Source organism: Anopheles merus, chromosome 2R, assembly GCF_017562075.2.
Source record: "Anopheles merus strain MAF chromosome 2R, AmerM5.1, whole genome shotgun sequence".
Taxonomy (NCBI): Eukaryota; Metazoa; Arthropoda; class Insecta; order Diptera; family Culicidae; genus Anopheles; species Anopheles merus.
This window is the reverse complement of record NC_054082.1, coordinates 62,566,551-62,589,038: the sequence shown is the minus strand read 5'-3', so window position 1 is coordinate 62,589,038 and position 22,488 is coordinate 62,566,551. Positions and strand designations below refer to the sequence as shown.

Below are 22,488 nucleotides of genomic sequence, written 5' to 3'. Positions count from 1 at the left end.
AAAAAAAGCCGTGACATAGTGACTGACCCAGCGATGGTCGCAAACATGTCATAAGCATGTTTTGGTCACACCAACCGTTCTGAGTATTACCTCTGATTATCACAATTGGGTACGTGACGCTGATATGGATTTTGTTTCAGTCAAATTTTTTATGACATTGACAGTGACATTTTGCAGCACTGTGTATGTGTCAACATTATTCATACTTGGTGTATCATCAAGTTTCGGCTACTTGTATGCCGTTTGAAATGTTGATAAACCCCCATAAATTGCAACAAAGTAGGCCGTTAATTGTTGCTGGACAAATCGTCACTCATACAAAGCGCTGGGCAACATTTCTCCGCATCTTCCAATATCTTTTCACCATTGGGTAAAATTATAACCTCCTTGACCCTAAACGTTTTATTACAGTTAAATTATACCCGCATCTAGCTTCAGCCCGCCGCCACTAAATGGCGTGCGCGTTCACAAAAATTACACTACCCGTCAGGCAATTGACGTTTAATACTATGGCGAGGGGTGTTGAAACGCATGGCAGAGCAGGAAGAAAAACAGACGAGCGCTAATGAACTGCAACTGTGTGCATGCAACTAGTGCTGCAAAATGTCACTATCAATGTCATAAAAAATATGACTGAAACAAAATCCATATCAGCGTCACGTACTCAATTGTGATAATCAGAAAGCAAAAGGCCATGGGAGTGACAAAATGCTGACAAATTTTTCAAAATGTGAGCTCTTGTCACTTTTTTGAGCTTTTGTCCAAATTTTGTACCCTGGAGCAGCCAGGAAAAAAAGTTGACAAAAGTTGACAAAAAGTGACAAAATTTGACGTTTGCTCAAAAATGAAAACAATTTCATATTCAGAGCGGTTATGGTTTGTTACTTGGAAATTGGTTGTTGGAACATTGGAACATGTTTGTGGTTATTGTATGTTTGTGGTTGTTGCTTTATCTTGATTATTATATATTTTCTCTAGTCTTATATTATATTTTTATAGATAAATTATGCTTTTTCGTGAATTTCCAAAAATATAATCAGATATGAATTTGAGAATATAAAACTTGGAATTATATTTTCAAGACAAATACAGGCGGTCCCCGAGATACACGGTTAATGGGGACCGAAAACGACCGCAAAATACCGCGTATCTCGAATTTCCGCGTAAGTCGAATCTCGGGATTTCCAGCCAAAATATCTCTAATTTTCGTGCAATTTTGCAAGTAGGGGGTGGTTTTTGCCAGCAAATTAATTATTTGATATGTTTCTACTTAATTGAACAATTTTAAACCTTTTTAAATAGTATTTTACATTCATTTAATACGGAAATTATTTGGTATTTCACAATGGATGTGTCAAATCAGTACAATTTGCTCAAAGAACTGTCAAATTTGGAAAACCGCGTATCTCCGAATCCGCGTATAAGAGGTACCGTGTATCTCGGAGACCGCCTGCAATTTGTAAAACCTCGTATTTCTTTCAATTTGAATTAAACGTTGAACGTATCACAAAGGCACATAAAAGCAAGGCAGAAGAGTAAACCGAAGGCTGAAGGTGTTGTCAGTACAACGATCCCAAGGTGGAATGTATAATGAGGTGTAGTTATAGCGCTTTTGGCGATCCCCCCCTGGGCTCCGATTCTGACAGATGGTTTTCCGCTTGTATATGTTTTGATGGATTGTTTACGTTTTGCATGGTCAATATTTGGTGAACATCAATTAGGGTGAATATTTTAGTTTATTAGAACACAGCCCGTGATTTAAAATGGAAATTTTCCTTCGAGAACTTGAAGCGTTCGCCAAACGCGGAAAACTAACTGTCAGTTTTCTTCGTCGATTCTTCTTCCACCTAGCTGTCAAAACGAGCTTATAACTTGACCTGCACCAGCAGCACCGAAGCTGTCAAAACACAAATTTGTGAGCCTTTCTGTCTGAAACAGTGTTGAAATCCAACAAAATCATACACTTTTTAGAGCTTTGTGCAAAGTCCGATAGGTTACGCTACAAAGAAACTTGACAGCAAGGGAAGAGGGAGAATATGTTTGGAAAAGAAGAAGGAAAAAATCAAAACATTTTTTGTAGCGTCTTTTGCAGCTTTGTGGTTCGCAGCTTCGTGACGTCTTTCGCAGCATTTTAGCACCCTTATACGCATTTGTGTTGATATTTAAGTTAGTTTTCTACATGAAAAAGGACTCAAATGAGAAAAAAGTCTCGGTTATAAACAAATTGTGTGGCAAAAATCGCCATTTGCAGGCTCTGCGTAAGTCTGGCGTTTTATACCGAAGAGCCGCAAAACTGTTGAAGCAGTATAAAGAATCGGTGGAAGATATTGTGAAAGTGGTATCACCATCAGAACTACAAGGTAAGTATTCTAATGTAACAGCTATTAAGTTTACAGTTCTACAATTAGCATTTCTTGTTGGCTGCGTTGTAGCAGCGTCGACTTCACCGGAGCTGTTCGATGGCAAGAATACCGATATGGCATCATCAGTTGATCCCGAACACATGCTTTTTCAAGAAACTCAGGATTTGGAACTGAACCTAAGTGAATCGGAAGATGAAGCATCGATGGACGACGAAGATCAGAACATAAGATCTGAGGACGATGAAAACGATCCTGACTACACCAAAATGACAAGCGAAGAGGGCTTACGGTATTGGGAGCTAGCTCGATCAGAATCGCACGCATCTTTAAAAAGTTTGCTAAAGTATCTTCGAGCCAACATAGATCTCCGTGTGCCTAAAGATCCAAAGACATTGCTGCGGACACGACGAAATCCTCGAATCGACGAATTTCGTCTATAGGAAATGGCCAATTTTTTGTATAATGGAATACGCCACTGCTTGACAAGTGAAATGCGGTAAGTTAATCTATCATTGCTTATGAAAGACGAATATATGTATTTGTTTAGAAAGTATATGGCTCCCGAAAAGCTGATGTTAGAATACTAAGTAATAATTTAAATAACCTTCTCTTTTAAAAGAAAACATACCGCAGTGCCACAGACGCTTCAGTACGATCTTAACATCGATGGCCTTCCTCTTAATACGCGATCTTAAACACAGTTCTGGCCAATTTTGTTGTAGGTTGTTGACCAGCCGAATCGGTGTCACAACGAATGGTCTTTTTGGATACGTCTGCGCCAAAGCGCACTCACAAAGGATTTTTAGATGGAGATTATATTCTGCATTGTACGGGGTCCACGCCGTTGATTGATTTGGACGAATTTGACATCATTCTGGATATGATTGTTGTTGATCATCTCCATCAAATAGACATTGGTGTTACAAAAAACTTACTTCACATTTGGTACATGGGAGTGTTACAAGAATGGAAAAGATGGAATCGCCAGCAACGTGAAGAATTTAAACAAAGACTCCTAAAAAAAATTCCCCTTTGAAACGAGCCAAAAAATGCGCCCGATTGACGACCTAGCATATTGGAAAGTGTCACATTCCATCATCTTGTCACAAGGGTTATGACAGATATGCACAACAGTGTATAGGGGGCTTAAGGCACGCCAATGCGGGGCGCGATTCATGTGACGTTTGGCCACTGAACGATGATTCGGGAACAACGCTTGAGACGAAATAGAACTAAACAAGAACTACCAAAATTCCGGCTTGTGTCGAATTTATTAGTGGCGACGAGGATTAAACTAAAGGAAGGAAAATGGCACAAGAAAGTATCCAGCAAGCGATTCTTCAAATGACGCAAATTTTGCAGCAGCTTGCGCAACCAACTCCAGCACCTTCCAACCCGGAGAAGACTCTTGAAGCTTTGGCAACTAACATAAGCGAGTTTTCGTTCGACCCGGATAAAGGCATTACATTCGAAAAGTGGTTTTCCAGATACACAGACCTTTTCGATTCAGACGCAGGAAGCTTGGACGATGCGGCCAAAGTGCGCTTGCTCATGAGGAAGCTGGACACATCATCGCACACCCGGTATGCAAATTACATTTTACCAAAACTTCCTAAGGACATCAACTTCACGGACACCATTGCAACACTTGGTAAAATCTTCGGTGAGCAGACTTCCATCTTCAACAAAAGATACCAATGCTTGCAGCTTATCAAATCAGACGCAGAGGATATCATCACATACGGAGGGAAAGTAAACCGTGCTTGCGAAGATTTTGATTTTAAAAACATGAAAATCGACCAATTCAAATGCTTAGTTTTTATTTGCGGTCTCAAGGGTCATAGCTACGCGGATGTTCGAGCTAGGCTGCTCTCCCGGATCGAGAACGAATCAGCAGACGCACCCATCACCTTGCAGAATCTGATTGATGAGTACCAGCGACTCGTTAATCTGAAAACAGACACTTCCATAATCGAGCACCAGTCAAACTCGAAACCATCGGTGTACGCAGTTACTTCTAAGGTAAACAATCGTCAACAACACTTCCCGAAGCCGGATCAGAAAACACCCCGTACTCCTTGCTGGCAATGCGGTCAGATGCACTACATTCGCGATTGTCCATTTTCAAAACATCAGTGTCAACAATGCAATCGTGTAGGACACAAGGAGGGCTATTGTGCCTGTTTTTCAAAACAATCCAACGCAGGTGACAACACAAATTCAACACCGTCATCATCACAGTCAGCTACACAAAACGGTAAGAAACCTTTCAACAAAAACAAAGCTAAAAAAGAGGGACAGCAGAGAGGAGTTTTTGCGGTAAACAAAGAAGGCGTTGTTGCTAGACGCAAATACGTGGAAGTTCACATCAACAACAATAGTATCGAACTGCAGCTAGATTGTGGTTCAGATTACACAATTGTATCAAAGGACACACTAACCCTTCTTGGCAACCCCGAAATACATGCAACGGCATTGCAAGTCAAAACCGCCTCAGGTAAATCTCTCCCCTTAGTGTCCTGCGATATCTCTTTTCGAGACATACTTCTCGAATTTTCCTGCGATATCTCTTTTCGAGACATAACGGTAACCGGTACATGTTACGTAACGCCGGTGGTTGGATTCAATGTATTAGGTAGCGAACTAATGGAAGCGTTCGGTCTATTTGATATTCCAATCAATGAATATTGTAAACAAGTTACCGGACCATCAGAAACTACCACCATTAACAACCTGGTAGGAAAATTTCCAACTTTATTTGAAGATGGATTGGGACGAAGCATCAAAACAAAGGTGAAACTGTTTTTGGTAGACGGAGCGACTCCTGTTTTCAAACCCAAGCGACCAGTTCCGTATCACTCACAAAGACTGGTAGAGAAGGAGTTGCTAAGACTTCAACGTTTGAATGTAATCGAGCTAATCGAATATTCAGACTGGGCTGCACCAATCGTGGTTGTGCGAAAGGCTCAAACAGATGCTGACGGCGATCCTGTAGTACGCATAAGTGCAGACTATTCGACAGGGTTGAATGAAAGGCTAGAAGCAAACAAATATCCGCTACCCACACCAGATGAGATCATTGCTAAACTAGCAGGAAGTCAATATTTCAGTACAATTGACTTATCCGACGCCTATTTGCAGATCGAGGTGGAAGAACAATCACAAAAAGTCCTCACAATAAACACACACAAAGGACTGTTCAAGTACAAGCGTCTCCCACCAGGCGTAAAATCAGCTCCAGGGGCCTTCCAAAAGGTAGTTGACAACATGCTCAGCGACTTAGAAGGTGCCCAATCCTTCCTTGATGATATTTTGGTATTTGGACGAACACGTATAGAGCATGACAGAAACTTGGAACAAACACTAACAAAAATCCAAGAGTACGGGTTCAAATTGAAGGCAGAGAAATGCAAATTTCGAATGACACAAGTCAAATACCTAGGCCATATTATCAGCGGGAAAGGTGTGTCTACAGATCCGGAGAAAGTAGCATCCATAGCAAAGATGCCAGTTCCGAAGAATATATCAGAGCTACAATCATTTCTAGGAGCAGTGAATTACTATGCAAGATTCATTCGGGAAATGCACACATTGCGCAAACCACTAGATGAACTGCTGAAACAAAATGTAGCATGGAACTGGAACGACAACTGCCAAAAATCGTTTGATCGATTCAAAGAGCTTCTACAGTCAGACCTTATGCTTACACACTTCAATCCAGAGCTAGAAATAATTGTAGCCGCAGACGCATCCAACAGTGGTATCGGTGCTACAATTAGACACAGGTTCCCTGACAACAGTGAAAAGATCATTCAGCACGCATCACGATCATTAACACCAGCGGAACAAAAATATGGTCAAATTGACAAAGAAGCATTGGCTCTGGTTTATGCAGTGACTAAATTTCACCGCATGATTCTTGGCAGACGGTTTGTGTTGGAAACAGATCACCAACCGCTACCTCGCATTTTCGGCTCGCATAAAGGCATCCCAACACACACATCGAACAGATTGCCGCGGTTTGGATTAACACTAATGTGTTATGATTTCGAACTGCGATACACTTCAACAACAAAATTTGGCTATGCTGATTTCCTCTCCAGACTCATCAATACAGCAAACAAGGTAGAAGAGGAGTACATAATTGCATCAGTGCAATTGGAAGAGGAGATGACAGCTGTTCTGCAAGATTCGGCCGACAAAATGCCAATCACATCAAATATGATCGCTAAAGCCACACAACACGATGAAATGTTAAACCGTATCATTGAATACATACTCAATGGTTGGCCAACTAGCGCAAAAGAATGCGAACATCCAGGAGATTCATCTTTCTATCAACCCAAAGAAGGGCTGACTCTAACTCAAGGATGCATTCTGTTTGGAGAACGCGTGGTCATACCATCAGTCTTCCAAAAGCGTGTTCTGAAAATGCTACATCAAGGGCATCCAGGCATTGTAAGAATGAAAAGTCTCGCAAGAAGTATTGTTTACTGGCCCAACATTGACAAGCAGATTGAGGATGAAGTAAAACAGTGTAAGAGTTGTGCATCAGCTTCAAAATCTCCACCGCACGCTCCACCAGAGTCTTGGCCAACACCAACTGGTCCGTGGCAAAGGGTCCATATAGACTATGCTGGACCATTTCAAGGTCAATACTTTTTCCTCGTAGTTGATGCTTATTCTCGTTGGCCAGAAATCTTCGCAACATCAACCACAACAGCGACGGTCACAATACAATTCCTTAGAGGCTGCTTTGCGCGGTTTGGATTACCGAATGTGATTGTCTCCGACAATGCGAGGGCATTCACGGGAGATGAATTCAATAATTTCTGCAAGTCCAACGGCATCATTCACATACGAACCGCTCCCTATCATCCACAATCCAATGGACAAGTGGAACGGTTTGTAGACACCATGAAGAGAGCCCTAAAGAAAATTAACAAGGGAGAGCCTATGCAGGAAACATTGGACACATTCTTGGCATCGTATCGGTCGACACCAAACGCTACAATAGGACAAAGAACACCAAGTGAAATGATGTTTTCTTGGAACATGCGGACTACACTCGACCTACTGCGTCCTTACAAGAGTCCTGAAACAGACAAACCGCAGCACAACAAGCAGAAGCGACAATTTTGTCCCAACGACAATGTATACACAAAAGTATACAAGGGGAACTCCTGGCATTGGGAATCGGGTCGAGTAATTGAACGGGTTGGTACAGTTAATTACAATGTATTTTTAGATCAAAAAGGAATACTCATCAGATCGCACCTAAACCAACTTCGAGCTCGACACGAATCTACATCAGACGAAGGTGATATCGATGAAGGACGTCAAGATCAACTATCACTGGATGTTCTACTCGATGAGTTCAACCTTCCCAAACTGGATCGAGGCCCTGACACTCAAGCTGATTCGGAGGCTACTTCCCAACGACCGGCAACAGGGGTTACGGCAGCTCAACCGGCACCGAGTCAGATTCCAGTACGACAACGGTCATCACATGGTCGCACAATTCGCCTACCAGCGCGATTCCAGCCCTACGTGCTGTCTTAAACCAGGGAGATGTCACATTCCATCATCTTGTCACAAGGGTTATGACAGATATGCGCAACAGTGTATAGGGGGCTTATGGCACTCCAATGCGGGGCGCGATTCATGTGACGTTTGGCCACTGAACGATGATTCGGGAACAACGCTTGAGACGAAATAGAACTAAACAAGAACTACCAAAATTCCGGCTTGTGTCGAATTTATTAGAAAGGATCAGATTGCAAAACGTTTCTCCATTACGCGGCTCCCGTAGTATTGGAAGGATTGTTGAGTGAGTAGGAATATAAGCATTTTATGCTTCATTTCTGTGCTATAACGATACTTTCATCAACCGAACATAAAGAAAACTGGAAAGCTGCTGGTACTATGCTAAAAACTTTTGTAGAAACATTTGCCGATGTATATCATAAAAAAGCTGTTACGTCCAATGTACATAGTCTAATCCTCCTCGAAGAAGAAGTAGAGCGGTTTGGTCCTGTTGACTATCACTCAACATATGCATATGAACGCAAGCTAGGAAATATAAAAAACAGGCTCATTAGAACTAATTGTAGATGTTTAGAACAGGAAATTCGTAGAATATCGGAAATTGAAAATTTTACAGGAGCTCAACAAAACGATCAACCATTTCGTCAGCCGTTTTATACGCAAAGAGGGCAAACTATTACTATGAATGTAAGGAAAAATTTAAAGCTGCGAAATGATGATGTCAACGATATGTTTATGACCACCAAAAACGTAATTTTCAAATTTGTTACAGTAAGACAAGAGGAGGACAAGTTGATGATATTTGGAAAAATGTTTCCTCGTATTTTCGAATATTTTGACGAGCACATTTCTTCCACGAAGCTACATATATACTCTGTTTATAAAGATGATTTGAAAAATGACGAGGTTGTATTAGAATGCCCTGATGTCAAACTTAAATTTGCTAGAACTATATAAGAAGCTGAAGGAGATATGGTATTATTTCCATTATTAAATACACTTAATGACCAATACAAAATAACTTGATGAGTGAATAATAAAAACCATTGTAACTTGTTAACAAAATATCGATTTCATTTATTTTGTACTGCATTGTATTGTATATAAGAGTTCTAAGATATCACATGAATTAAGAGGCGAAAGTCAATGAAGTTTTAAGTCAAAAGCTTTTAAACCTCAATTAAACTTAAAGATTCTTAAATCAACTATTTGTTTGGTTGCATTCCTGCCGGCTTAGACAGTATGTAGCGTATCTCAATTTAAGTATGAAGAAATCTGCAACTTCACGGTCCCGTACTTTGGATAGTTCAGTACTTCCTACAGTTTTAAACAAGTCTATTATTCCTTTACTCTAACTCTAAGCGACTCTAAGCGAAGCCGGAGCCTTGAAAAAACTTGATGACGCCCTAGCCACACTGAGCATGGACCTCGTAGCTCTACAAGAGATTCGGTGGCTAGGGAACGGTGTGCAGAACAGGCGTGGTAAGCATTGCTAAGACATTTACTACAGCTGCCACGACCGCCACCGCGTGCTCGGAACGGGTTTCGCCGTAGGTCCCCGGTTGAAACCCGTAATCATGGATTTCAATTCTATAAACGATAGGCTATGCACCCTACGCATGCGAGGCAAATTCTTCAATATAAGCCTCATAAACGTCCACGCCCCTACCGAAGATAAAGAGGAAGAAGAGAAGGACCTTTTTTACGACCGCCTCGCTAGAATCGTAGATGCGTGCCCCAGGCATGACCTCAAAATCATCCTGGGGGACTTCAACGCAAAAGTCGGTAAGGAGCCAATGTACCGCCAATACACTGGCTGTCACAGTCTGCATGAGCACAGTAACGATAATGGTAGTAGATTGGTCCAGTTCGCCGCAGCGAACAATCTGGTTGTAGGAAGTACCAAATTTGCGCGGAGGGACATCCACAAAATGACGTGGGCGCACCCGGAATTCTTCAACCAGATCGACCACGTGTTAATAAGCCGCCGACGACAGTCAAGTCTGTTAAATGTCAGAACATATCGAGGAGCCAATATCGATTCCGATCACTACTTGGTTGGCTTAGTGATACGTTGTAGAATCGCCCGCCCCCGCGACAATGGGGGTGGAGAAAACACGCAGCCTCGGCTCAACACGGACTCTCTAAGGGACATTACTGTCCAACAGGAATTCAAAGCCGCTTTAGACGAGTCTCTACTACCAGGAAACAGACATGAAACTACGAGCGAGAGGTGGAACGCTCTAAAAACAAAAATAATAAACTGTGCAAGAAATATACTCTCACCACGTCGTGGCAACACCAAATCTGGCTGGTTCGACGATGAATGCAGACAAGTGACCGAACGTAAGAATACTGCATACCGAGCAATGCAACAACGGCATAGAACGCGGGCATGCGCAGAGGAATATTCACGGCTCAGACGCGAAGAGAAAAGAGTTCACCGCTCCAAGAAGCATACTTTGGAAGAGCAAAACATGCGGGAACTCGAGCAAACCAGAGAGGCGTACGGACCGACACGAAAGTTTTACCAAGCGATAGCAGGTCACCGAAACAACGTTGTACCTAAAGTAACCTGCTGTCGCAACAAGGATGGAGATCTGGTTAGTAACCAGCCAGAGGTCCTTTCGCGGTGGGCTCAGTACTTTGATGAATTACTCAAAGACCAGTTTAACGAACAGCTAGAAGCGCCACTAGCCGATAATGTCGTGCTACGGCCACCTAGCATAAAAAAACACGAAAGGCTTTCCGTCGGCTGAAAAATAACAAGGCACCCGGAACCGACGGAATTGCAGCTGAACTGGTCTCTAAGATCATCCAAGAATGGAGGTGCACGACTAGAAAACGAGATTCATCAAATTGTTACTGAAGTGTGGGATAGCGAATCGATGCCTTGTGATTGGAATCTCGGCATCATCTACCCCGTATACAAGAAGGGAGACAGGTTGGACTGCAACAACTACAGGGGTATTACGGTGTTGAATACCGCCTATAAAATATTCTCCCTGATCCTTCAGGATCGCCTTGTCCCGCACGTCGAAGAGATAGTAGGAAACTATCAAAGAGGATTCCGAAACGGAAAATCAATCACTGATCAGATCTTCACCATGCGGCAGATCTTGGAGAAGATTGCTGAATACAGAAACAACACATACCATCTCTTCATAGACTTCAAAGCCGCATACGATAGCATAGCCAGGGTAAAACTGTACGACGCTATGAGCTCATTTGGAATCCCGGCCAAACTGATAAGGCTAGTTAGAATGACTATGACCAACGTCACTTGCCAGGTGAGGGTGGATGGAAAACTCTCAGGACCTTTTGCTACCACCAAGGGTCTGCGCCAGGATTCACAATAATTAACTTATTTACACTATTAATATTCAATATCATTCGATTGATATTAGCAATTTATAAACTGAATTCCTTACTTCCTGAATAATCATCACAACAGTTGAAACATTTTCAAATATCCACATAGAACTAATATTCAATTCAAATTAGTTATTATTACCTTGCCGATCTTTATTATCTCCATATCTAATTAAACCGTCTGGTTCGATTTACATCAGCACTTTGGACATATAACGTCATTTCATTTGACAATTAAACAAATCTGACAACTTTTTTTACACCTGACATTGACAATAAATAGACCGACAGCTTTTTAAATAAAATTATCTTATTTTTCAATTTATTAAGCTTTATTCCTTGTCAAATAACAATCCAAATTCCTTCCCTTGCTGCGGCTATTGGAACGCCAGCGGCAATGCTACCGGTGCTACGAATACGGGCATACTGCTGCCCGCTGCCGCGGCAAGGACCGTAGTAGCAAATGCCACCGTTGCGCAGAAGACAAGCACGAGGGACCGTGCACTAGGGAGCGGAAGTGCTTGGGATGCCAGGGCCCGGATGCAATCGGGCACTCGCTGGGCCAGCGCAGTTGCCGCTACTTTGAAAAGGTAACCCCACAGCCCAGTCATGATTAGAGTGTTCCAACAGAACCTCAATCATGACCAAATGGCACAAGACTTGCTTTTGCAAAGTGCTCGTGCCGAGGGTTGTGATATTCTGATTCTCTAGGACCCCTATTGGGTGCCGAGTAATAACAGCAATTGGGTTACCGATACCACTGGCCGGGTTGCAGTGGTATCAGTTGGGGATTATCCTTTTCAGCGCATCATTGACAACCAACGCGAGGACTTCGTTGTGGTCGAGATGCGAGGAATTGTTTTCTGCTCCGTTTACCTACCACCCGTGGGTTCCGATTTGACTGTCGAAGAGTACAAACGCAAATGGACCGAAATTGTGTCTGTACTCCCACGGAATCGGGACACCGTGATCGGGGGTGACGTAAACGCCTGGTCAGGTGCATGGAGGATGGAGCGGAGGCCAAACGATGGGGAAAGGGTATCTAGGGGGGAGTTGTGATGGACGCGGCGGCCGCTTTGGGATTGGTTCTCCTAAACCAGGGCAACCAGAGCACTTGGATTGGGGCAAATGGCCGCAACTCCATAGTGGACGTGTCGTTTTGCAGCCCCTCTTTGGTAGGGGAAAATAATTGGCGCGTTTGTGACGAAACCCCAAGTGACCACAATACTATTAAGTTTGTGGTCGGCAGGGCTCCGAGACAGCGCGCCAATAACGTGGGACACTCAGCAGTGAATGGGGGAAGATGGTCCACAAGATTCTTCGACAAGAATTTGTTCGTTGAAATCCTGAGGGACCAGGACATTTTTGGGCATGTTGCTACGGCAGAGGAGCTGACCCAGGCCATTACGGTGGCTTGTGATGGCACCATGCCTAGGCAACCCCCAAGGCGACAGGGCCGGCGTCCAGTTTATTGGTGGACGTCCGAGATTGATCGGTTGCGCAGCCATTTTCATGGAATGAAACGGCGGTTCAACCGGGCCCGGACCGAGGAGCAGCGCGAGGAAAGGCGTCAAATGAAGTCGGACGCACGCGCTGCCCTGGAACGGGCCGTCAAGCTCAGCAAGGACCAACACAAGCAGGATCTGCCGGAACAATTGGAACCGCACGGCTTTGGCCCCGCGTACCAAATCCGCAAACAGCAGTGGGAAGGAGCTCGGGTTCCGATGGAACGGGATGCTAATAAGCTCCAGTTAATCGTGAATGAGCTCTTTCCCGAGCGTCCCCCGATGGAGTGGCCCGAGACGGAAGTAGGTGGGAATCCGATGGATCCGGTCTCGGAGGAGGAGTTGGCGGAAGAGTTGAAGGAGATTGCCCGCTCACTCAACCCCAAGAAAGCTCCAGGGGACGACAATATTCCAAATATGGCTGCAGCAGCGGCAATTCTGGCTTTTCCTGCCGTTTTTGCCAAAAGCTATAAGCAGCTACTGGAGGCAGGCACTTTCCCCGACGCATGGAAGCGGCAGCAACTGGTGCTGCTTACCAAGTCGGGGAAATCACCTGGGGAGCCCTCGTCATACCGGCCCATTTGCTTACTGAGTGTGCTGGGAAAAATTTTGGAGCGGTTGATTCAGCGGAGGCTGACAACCCACCTAGAGTCGACGGGGGGACTTTTGGATGCCCAATACGGTTTCCGTAAAGAGCGTTCGACCGTGGATGCCATCACTCGGGTGATGGATAACGGGAAAATCGCTCTTGACAAAAAGCGAAAGGGGGGTCGTCTCTGTGCGGTGGTAACGGTGGACGTCCGGAATGCCTTCAACTCGGCAAACTGGACAGCGATCGGCCAAGCTCTGCAGCGTAAAAACACTCCGCCTTATTTGCAGGCGTTGCTGCGGAACTATTTTATTGGCCGAACGCTCCACTACGATACGGATGAAGGAGTAGTGTCGAGGACTGTATCTGCTGGCGTTCCTCAGGGTTCGGTTCTAGGACCAACACTGTGGAACGTCATGTATGACGACCTACTCCGCTTGCCGCTCGAAGGACTACGAGCGGACATCATCGGGTTTGCTGACGACGTGGCCTTCACATTTTTGGGAAGGACCACGGAACAGGTCAGCGCGCTAGCAACGGCTAACCTGGAGAGGATCGAGCGGTGGTTGCAAGGAGTCGGTTTGGAACTTGCCCGCCAAAAGACCGGGTTCATGATTTTTTGTACTCATCATGTCCCGCAGCTCGCAGAGCTACAAGCGGGCGGTCACTCGTTCCAATACACGGAAACGCTGAAATACCTGGGAGTGGACCTCTGCCGCAAACAGCACCATAGCCGGCATCTGGAGAGGGTGGTCAATAAGGCTTCACGTATTACGAATGCCTTGACCTGCCTGATGCCGAATAAGCGTGGTCCTAAGAGCCGCAGTAGGAGCCAGCTCGTAAACGTCGGCAACAGTATCATCCGATACGGAGTTGCCACCTGGGGGCGATGGGTCCTCGACAAGGAGACCCATCGCAAATCGGTCCAAAGGGCGCATCGACCGGGGGTTCTCCGAGTCGCCAGCGCCTTCCAGACCGTATCTTATGATGCCGCTTGCGTTGTCGCCAACACCACCCCGTTAGTCCTCCTCATGCAGGAGGATATCCGCTGCCACGACGAAAAGGTAGCGAGCGGTGGCGTTCAATCGGACATACGGAAGCGGCAACGGGAGGAAACGATGAGGCGCTGGCAGGACCAGTGGACAACGGGTGCAGGGCAACCAGGAGCACCAGGATTGAAGACGAGGAGACTGATCCCAGACATTAATATCTGGGTCAGCCGCAAGCATGGAGAAGTCGACTTTTTCCTCACCCAGCTCCTCACGGGGCACGGGTTCTTGCGCTCCTATTTCGTCGAGGAAGGCATCCTGGATGGCTCGCCCAACTGCCCTGAATGTGGGGACGCCGTGGAAGACGTTGAACAAGTGCTGTTCCACTATCAACGGTTCGATCGGATCCGGAATGAGATGCAGCAGCGGTGCCATTCCCGAGTAACAATGGACAACATTGTCTCGGTAATGTGCGCCCGCAGCGATACGTGGGAGGCCGTCCGCGCCGCCGCCAGGACAATCTTCTCCACTCTCCAGGCGAGATGGGATGTTGAGCGTCCACCAACGGCAAGGCGACGCAGGCGGGCCAGACGACGGGCGAGGGACGCAAATGGCGGTCCTTGAGGCCCTGCGGCACGGCAGCAACCCGTGCCACAAGGGCCACCGTAAGCTGGAAAGATACTAATCTTTTATTTCCTTTCTTCTCGTTTCTTTCCAGCTTTCTTTTTCTCTTCTCTCCTCTATTTTCAGCTTTTTCTATCTCTTTTCTGTTTTCTTGTTTCCTCTATCCAAATTTCATTTCAGGAGAACTGCCTTACGTGCTTGAAGTGGTGACCAACGATGCAGACCCCCCATTGCCCACTCGAAGTGTGGGCGATAGGATCACAGGGACCGCGTCGAACCACGGAAAGCAGCGTAACAAGCAGAATCAACAGACCAGATCGCCGCAGAAGATGCGTCATGAGCCAGGGTGCAACCGCACACACGACTCCGCATGAAGTAATACGCACCACGGCTTGCCTGTCTCCTATACAACTTGGCGCTAGAGAGGGCCATCCGCGACTCGAGGGTGGAGACTACGGGAATCATCTTCTATAAGTCAACCCAGATCCTGACATACGCTGATGATATAGACATCATTGGTCTGCGGCTCCCCTTTGTAGCAGAAGCCTACCAAGGGATCGAGCAGGCGGCAGAGAACCTCGGATTGCAGATAAACGAGGGAAAGACCAAACTGATGGTGGCAACATCAACAAGCCTACCAATTAATAATCAGAATCTACGTAGGCGTGACGTGCAGATAGGTGAACGCACCTTTGAAGTCGTCCTAGAATTCACCTATCTGGGGTCAAAGGTCAGCAACGACATCAGCATGGAAGCTGAGTTGCGCGCAAGGATGCTGGCTGCCAACCGGAAACCTGAACAGCCTGAAAAATCAGTTCACCTCAAAGAACTGTCGCGACGGACGAAGCTGGGACTATATAGCACCTATATAGTTCCGGTACTCACATACGCCTCTGAGACATGGACACTGTCCAAATCTGACGAAACCCTCTTAGCCGCGTTCGAGAGAAAGATTCTCAGAAGGATACTTGGCCTCGTATGTGTGGAAGTACAATGGAGGAGCCGCTATAATGACGAGGTATACGAGATGTATGGCGACCTCACTGTCGTACAGCGTATTAAGCTCGCCAGGCTCCGGTGGGCTGGCCATGTTGTATGCATGGAAACGGACTACCAAGCCCGTAAAGTACTTTTAGGCCGTCCACAAGGACAGAGGAGGCGTGGTAAGCCCAAATTGAGGTGGCAAGATGGCGTGGAGGCGTCCGCCATTACGGCCGGGATAACGGACTGGCAAACGAAGGCGCGAGACGGTGAGCGGTTTCGGACACTCCTGAGGCAGGCCAAGACCGCAAAGCGGTTGTAGCACCGGATAAGTAAGTAAGTAGTTATACCGCGAGATTTGGGGTGTAAATCTATATGATAGAATGCTGATGTAATGTCCAATTTTGAAAAGAACTTTGACCCTTTTAGTTTGTTCAGAAGCGTGTCGATCATGGGTAACGGGTAGTGTTCCCTTTGTATGGCCTGATTCGGGTATTTCATGTTTATGCAAAGTCTGATGTTGTCCTTCCCTTTTGGGACCACCACCATGGGCGAGATCTGGTGGGCCTGTAACGGGTTCTATAATTTCTTGTTCCAACATTTCTTGAATTTTTGCATCTACTTTCTCTTCCATAGCCGCTGGGATTCGGAGATAAGCAATTTTTTTGGAGTAATGGATGTGTCAATGCCTTGTATGCCACTGTATGCCCACCACTTGTATGCCTGAAAATTTGGAGAAAGGGTTACACTTGCTGTGTAAGTTGTTGGCGCTTAGACCGACTTTAAGAATTTTTAGTTCTTCCGCTGTTCGTTTACTTAACAGAGACTTGTGCGCCCCTTTTACTACAAAAAACTCTGCATAAGCTGTTGGTTTTGCTTCATTAACAGAAATGACTGCTTCGAAGATGAGAATGACCTCCAAGGGTTTATGACTGGCGTAAGCAGTTATTTGGCGATCGCAGCCATATTTCTTTTTGTAAATTGTGATGCCAGCAGTAAGAAGGGATTTCCATACGATTTCCGTAACCGTATTTATTGCTGCTCCAGAGTCAATAAGAAATTCTGCTGGGTATGTATCAATTTTACAAGTTATTATACAGCTGTCACTACGATTAGCCTGTAGTGGGGTATAAGTTATTTCCATATAATTAGTGAATTCATCAAGCTTAGTCGTGCCGAAACTCAGGTTGACATATTACTAGGATTCTACTAGCCCTCGTATGATCATTTCTACTTATCCAATTATCTTATCAGATATTCCCCCCTCCGTCAAGTACTTACGTTATCATGTTGTGCGTTTACCTCTCTTGTAGGACGCGTCTCTTGTGCAGTGGAACGATCCATCTCTCATATGTTGTTTGTTGATCTTGGTTGCTTCCAAACATAGGGAGAATAAGGCTGTCGTCGTTTGTTGCTGCATTTTCGGGCAAAATGTCCTATCTTTCCACATTCGTTAAATCGGGCTTTCCGGGCAAAACAACCGGTGGATTTTCTTGTGTGCTCACGAGATCCGCACCGATCACATTCCGGTGACATTGCGGACGGCCTTTAGTTTCCTGTGCGATCGTGTCTAATGTGTGATACAGACGCTGCTTCGTGCTCATTATTAGAAATTGCTTTCTGCTTTGCAAGGATTTCCCTGTTGAGTGCGAAATTGGCTTATTCGTCCAACTTCATGACATTTTCAAGCCCTTTATCTCGAACTTTAATGTCTCTAGCACCTGCCCTAATTTGATGAACAATTTCTTTCTCTTCGCGCATTCCGAAATCGCATTTCTTCTCCTGAGTGCGTAGTTTCAGCATGAACCGATTGAAGGGCTCATCTGCCTACTTAATATTTCTAAACACCTCCAACTCTATGCGTTCGTTTCGTTTTCCTACAAAGAGTTTGTTTAGGCGTTTGATGGCGTTGTCAAATTCAGGTGTTTCTTGAGCCGCAAATGGCACCTGCGTCTGTGATGGGATGATCTCGACCTCAGCTTGGCCTAGGTTGAAATATATGCATTGAAGATCTCTTCCTCCTCGGGCCAGCATATACACGAATTTCTCATGCTGTGAAAGTGGCCCTTTTAGTACCAATAAGCGCGTAAGGCTTAGTGTGTGCCGAGCGCCAAGAGAGTGTGCACGAAGGCCGATCGAGCAGGAGCTCTCGGCAGGGGCGCTCGGTGCGGCTGGCGTGCGGCCTACGTTGTAAAGTATCGTACGTTTTAACATATGTATATTTCGTGTGTATTTATTACAATGTAAAGTTTTAAGTGTTTAAATAAAGTAAAAGTGTTTAAACATAACAGTGGCGACGAGGATGGGATCCTCCTGCGTAAGGGTGATCCCAGTACGAACCCGCGGACGCCATCGCGATTGGGCACATCTTTCGCTGCATCATCGCAGCGGCCATCGCGATGGCAAAGGTCCGGGATTCCGTGGAAGGATTGGGCCGCCGCCACCGCCAAGACCGAGGCCCCGGCTGCCGTCCCATCAAGGGGACCGAATAGGCAGCGGTGCCCACTCTCGGCGACGTGCGAAATTCGCCGGGCTGCAGTCCAAGCAACGCCGGCAGCGTCATCGGCGAGGAAGCTTTCCGCCTTGCTGCCGGGCTATGGGCGAGAGTGTCATCCGCCAGGCTGCAGCCCCAGCTTCAGCGGGCGAGGGTCAATGCCGCCCTGCAGGTACAACAGCAGTCATGCCACTGTGTCCTAAGAGGGCGAGGGATCTATGCCGCCCTGGATGCTGTGTGGAAAAGGGACGAGGACCCATGCCGTCCCGGGTGCTGCCCTTTACTTTGGGGGCGAGGGTGTCATGCCGCCCCGGGGGCAGCCACAGTGTCCAAAGAGGGCGAAGGTGTCATGCCGCCCTGGACCCAGCACTACGAGCAACAGTAATGTGTGAAGGAAGGGCGAGGGTCCATGCCGCCCAGCATCAGCATCAGTAGCAGAGCGCAGCAGCAACAGCAACAGGAACGTGTAAAGGTAGGGCGAGGGTCCATGCCGCACAGGATCAACAACAACAGCAACAGTGTCACAGTTTCTAAGGAGGGCGAGGCCGCCCTGGATGCAGCATCGCAGGTTGGAATAAGGGCGAGGTGGTCATGCCGCCCCGGCTACAGCTTCGTTCGTGAGAAGGGCGAGAGTCTATGCCGCCCGTGGTTCATCTTCAGCACCGCCGCTACAAGATCGTCATCGCCGACCTGGAGCAAAGGGACGATAGCGGGGCAGAGAAAGGCGCAGGTACACGCAGCATCACCGCCGCCGCAAGTAATCGTAGCCGACGATGATCGAGCGCGATTAAAGGTGATGGCGGGGCGGAAAAGGGTAGGCGTAGGGCAAGCAGAAGCGTCCGCGCCACTGCATCCACCGAATACACCAGCATCGGCCGGAGGGTGTCACCACACCGGTATTCCCTCAGTGGAATATCCCGTGTCGGTTCGACCCCTCCGGATAAATAAAGGGGGAGATGTTGTGAGCAGCCGTGCGTGCCGACCCCTGGACTTGCCGTGGCAGTTGCGCTGCCACCGGTCAACGTCCAGGGGGACGACAGTGTGTACACGCACACTGTCGCACACACTAAGCGCGTAAGGCTTAGTGTGTGCCGAGCGCCGAGAGAGTGTGCACGAAGGCCGATCGAGCAGGAGCTCTCGGCAGGGGCGCTCGGTGCGGCTGGCGCGCGGCCTACGTTGTAAAGTATCGTACGTTTTAACATATGTATATTTCGTGTGTATTTATTATAATGTAAAGTTTTAAGTGTTTAAATGAAGTAAAAGTGTTTAAACATAACAAGTATGAGGTTCAAAAAACACAAAAGGGGTTTCATGATTCAATTGCGCAGGCGACCAGGGAAGAGCGGGTTAGTTAAAGTCTCCCACGAGCACGAATCTGTCGTTTGGACCTAGTGTGTCGCAAATGCTGTTGACGGTGTCCAGTAATGCATTTATTTTTCCTTCGTCCGTGCTATTGTTGGGAGGAAGGTAGGCAGCAGCAATGTATAATCGGTACATCGGGAGCTGAATGCAGATGCAAGCGAATTCAAGTGTTTGCGCAAGCACTGGAAGCGCATGAGAGCGGAGAGCGGAACTCACCGCAATTAGTACTCCACCGCCTCGAGATAGAGAGCTGTTTGCGGCATTTCTATCGCATCGATAGGCACAGTACGCATCGCCAAATAGGAGGGCTGTGGGAAGGCTGGGATCGAGCCAAGTCTCAGTGAGTACCACTACATCATAGTCCGCTTCTAATACAGTTAAACGGAACTCATCAGCTTTGGATCGTAAACCTCGCACGTTCTGATAGTATACAGTTATAGACGTGGAACGGACATTGAGTGGTAAGTGTGTGTAGGTTGGTGCATGGTCATCGGTGAGAGATCGTGTCGTTGACGTGTTGTTATTTCGTGTAAACAAGTGACTAGTCAGATTTAGTGGCACAGTGGTGGTGTTATCGGTTCCTGTGAATATTGGTGGTAGTGAAGGGCGATTTCTTTGGTGAGTATTGTCGGTATCTGTATTTACAGGGTATAGTGGAGCATTGTCAACAACAATGACTTCCGTGGATGCAACAACGTCACGGAACAACCTTCTACGCTTTCCACTCGGGAGGGCATCTGGGGGCGGTACGTTGAAGCGTTCGCTAGGAGCTTGGTGAGCGGCGGCAAAACTGGCAAAGCCCTCACGGATTTCGTGCATCACAGGCGGGACTAAAGCAGCTTTCATCACCTCGACAGCGGCAGTAAGAGCCGCCTGGAAGCCGACCTGCATACCCGTTGTTTTGACTGCTTCACTATGTGGGTTGCCAAGAGCATTCGAACACCCTACACAGCTCCAATAAAGAGATGCCGTCCGTTTTACCTCTTCGATCACAGTGGAAGGTAATTTAGTGCACGCTGAGTGATATACAGCATCACAGAACGAGCACATAATACCACATTCAAGCGATTCAAGTGGCACAGAGCAGTCACAACAAACTCCCTCCATTTTAGTTGCCGTTGCAGATAGATGCCACAGGACTCAGGAACAAACGCAGGAATACAGCAAAGTCAGGAAAGGTTGTGGCGAACAATTGAAGGCAGGACTACCAGAGACAGCTTATGTCACAGTTAAGCGGCAGTTTGACGAAAAATTAGGCCGAAATAACGAAATAATTCACGAATTTACTCGGAGCACAGTGAGAAAGCATCATTATTTTTTCCACTTGCACGCTACGGGTACCACCGGGCTCGTCTTTTGTGCTTCGGTTATACCGGGCTCACTTCTCGAAATTCGTTACCTTCTTTTCCCGACGCTACGGCTATCACCGGGCTCGTCTTTTGTGCGCGCTCACATTCACCCATACAAGGCTCACTCAGAGCATTTTTTTGCTGCGAGTAATACCGGACTAATCGCATGAGCTACGGCCAAGCCGGTCTCACCATTACGATGTTACTGCTTTCCAAAGCCTTAACTTTCCCGTTTGAACAATTTACGAATGCAAAGCAAACTTTCCTAATTTCCGTTTTCCTAGCAACCATTGTCACTTTGTACATGTATACTCTATTTCTAGCTATTTCACCGGTGATTAGGATGATTACGATCATGCGTTACTTACTTTCATACCTCGTCGGGGTTCTATGTATGTGTTTATAAAAAAGGAATACCGGCTGCGCCAATTGTAGAATCCACTGTTTATTCTGTCGCTTATCCAACACTTGTATAATTCGCCGCTGAAGCACACGCGTCCGTTGCGCTTGATTGCTCACGCTTGTCTGCCCGTTTGCTCTGTCTCCAAACTATCTCCTGTCAAGTATGTCTCGTTCTTCCTCTCTCTATATCCTCTCTCTCTCCATTCATATTCCTACACTAGGGTAACCTGCTGTCGCAACAAGGATGGAGATCTGGTTAGTAACCAGCCAGAGGTCCTCTCGCGGTGGGCTCAGTACTTTGATGAATTACTCAAAGACCAGTTTAACGAACAACTAGAAGCGCCACTAGCAGATAATGTCATGCTACTGCCACCTAGCATAAAAAAAAACACGAAAGGTTGAAAAATAACAAGGCACCCGGAACCGAATTACAGCTGAACTGGTCAAGAATGGAGGTGTACGACTAGAAAACGAGATTCATCAAATTGTTACTGAAGTGTGGGATAGCGAATCGATGCCTTGTGATTGGAATCTCGGCATCATCTACCCCATATACAAACAGGTTGGACTGCAACAACTACAGGGGTATTACGGTGTTGAATACCGCCTATAAAATATTCTCCCTGATCCTTCAGGATCGCCTTGTCCCGCACGTCGAAGAGATAGTCGGAAACTATCAAAGAGGATTCCGAAACGGAAAATCAACCACTGATCAGATCTTCACCATGCGGCAGATCTTGGAGAAGATGGCTGAATACAGAAACGACACATACCTGTTAAGAATAAGCAACGTTTTGTTGTTTGGGTTTGACAGTACTGGCGTACGGTAGTATATAAGCGATCGAAAATTGTGAACTTGTACAGTTGCGTCTCAGGAATAAAAGAATTAACATCGAAGCTTGGTCGTTTAG

General features: G+C 46.4%; 1 protein-coding gene across 3 annotated transcripts; it reads left to right on the top strand.

Annotated features, from left to right (window-relative positions):
• The first annotated feature begins 1,912 nt into the window (after positions 1-1,912).
• LOC121590496 (uncharacterized protein K02A2.6-like) lies at positions 1,913-8,900 on the top strand. 3 transcript variants are annotated; one of them, XM_041910236.1, is made up of 3 exons: positions 1,913-2,360; positions 2,436-2,859; positions 2,983-8,900. In XM_041910236.1, the coding sequence occupies exon 3, from the start codon at positions 3,672-3,674 to the stop codon at positions 7,923-7,925; it is 4,254 nt and encodes a 1,417-aa protein (XP_041766170.1). In that variant the 5' UTR covers positions 1,913-2,360; positions 2,436-2,859; positions 2,983-3,671; the 3' UTR covers positions 7,926-8,900. The 3 variants fall into 3 exon arrangements, with proteins under 3 accessions (XP_041766170.1, XP_041766169.1, XP_041766171.1); XM_041910235.1 differs by having other exon boundaries at positions 2,433-2,859; XM_041910237.1 differs by lacking the exon at positions 2,436-2,859 and having other exon boundaries at positions 7,612-8,900.
• The last annotated feature ends 13,588 nt before the right edge of the window (positions 8,901-22,488 follow it).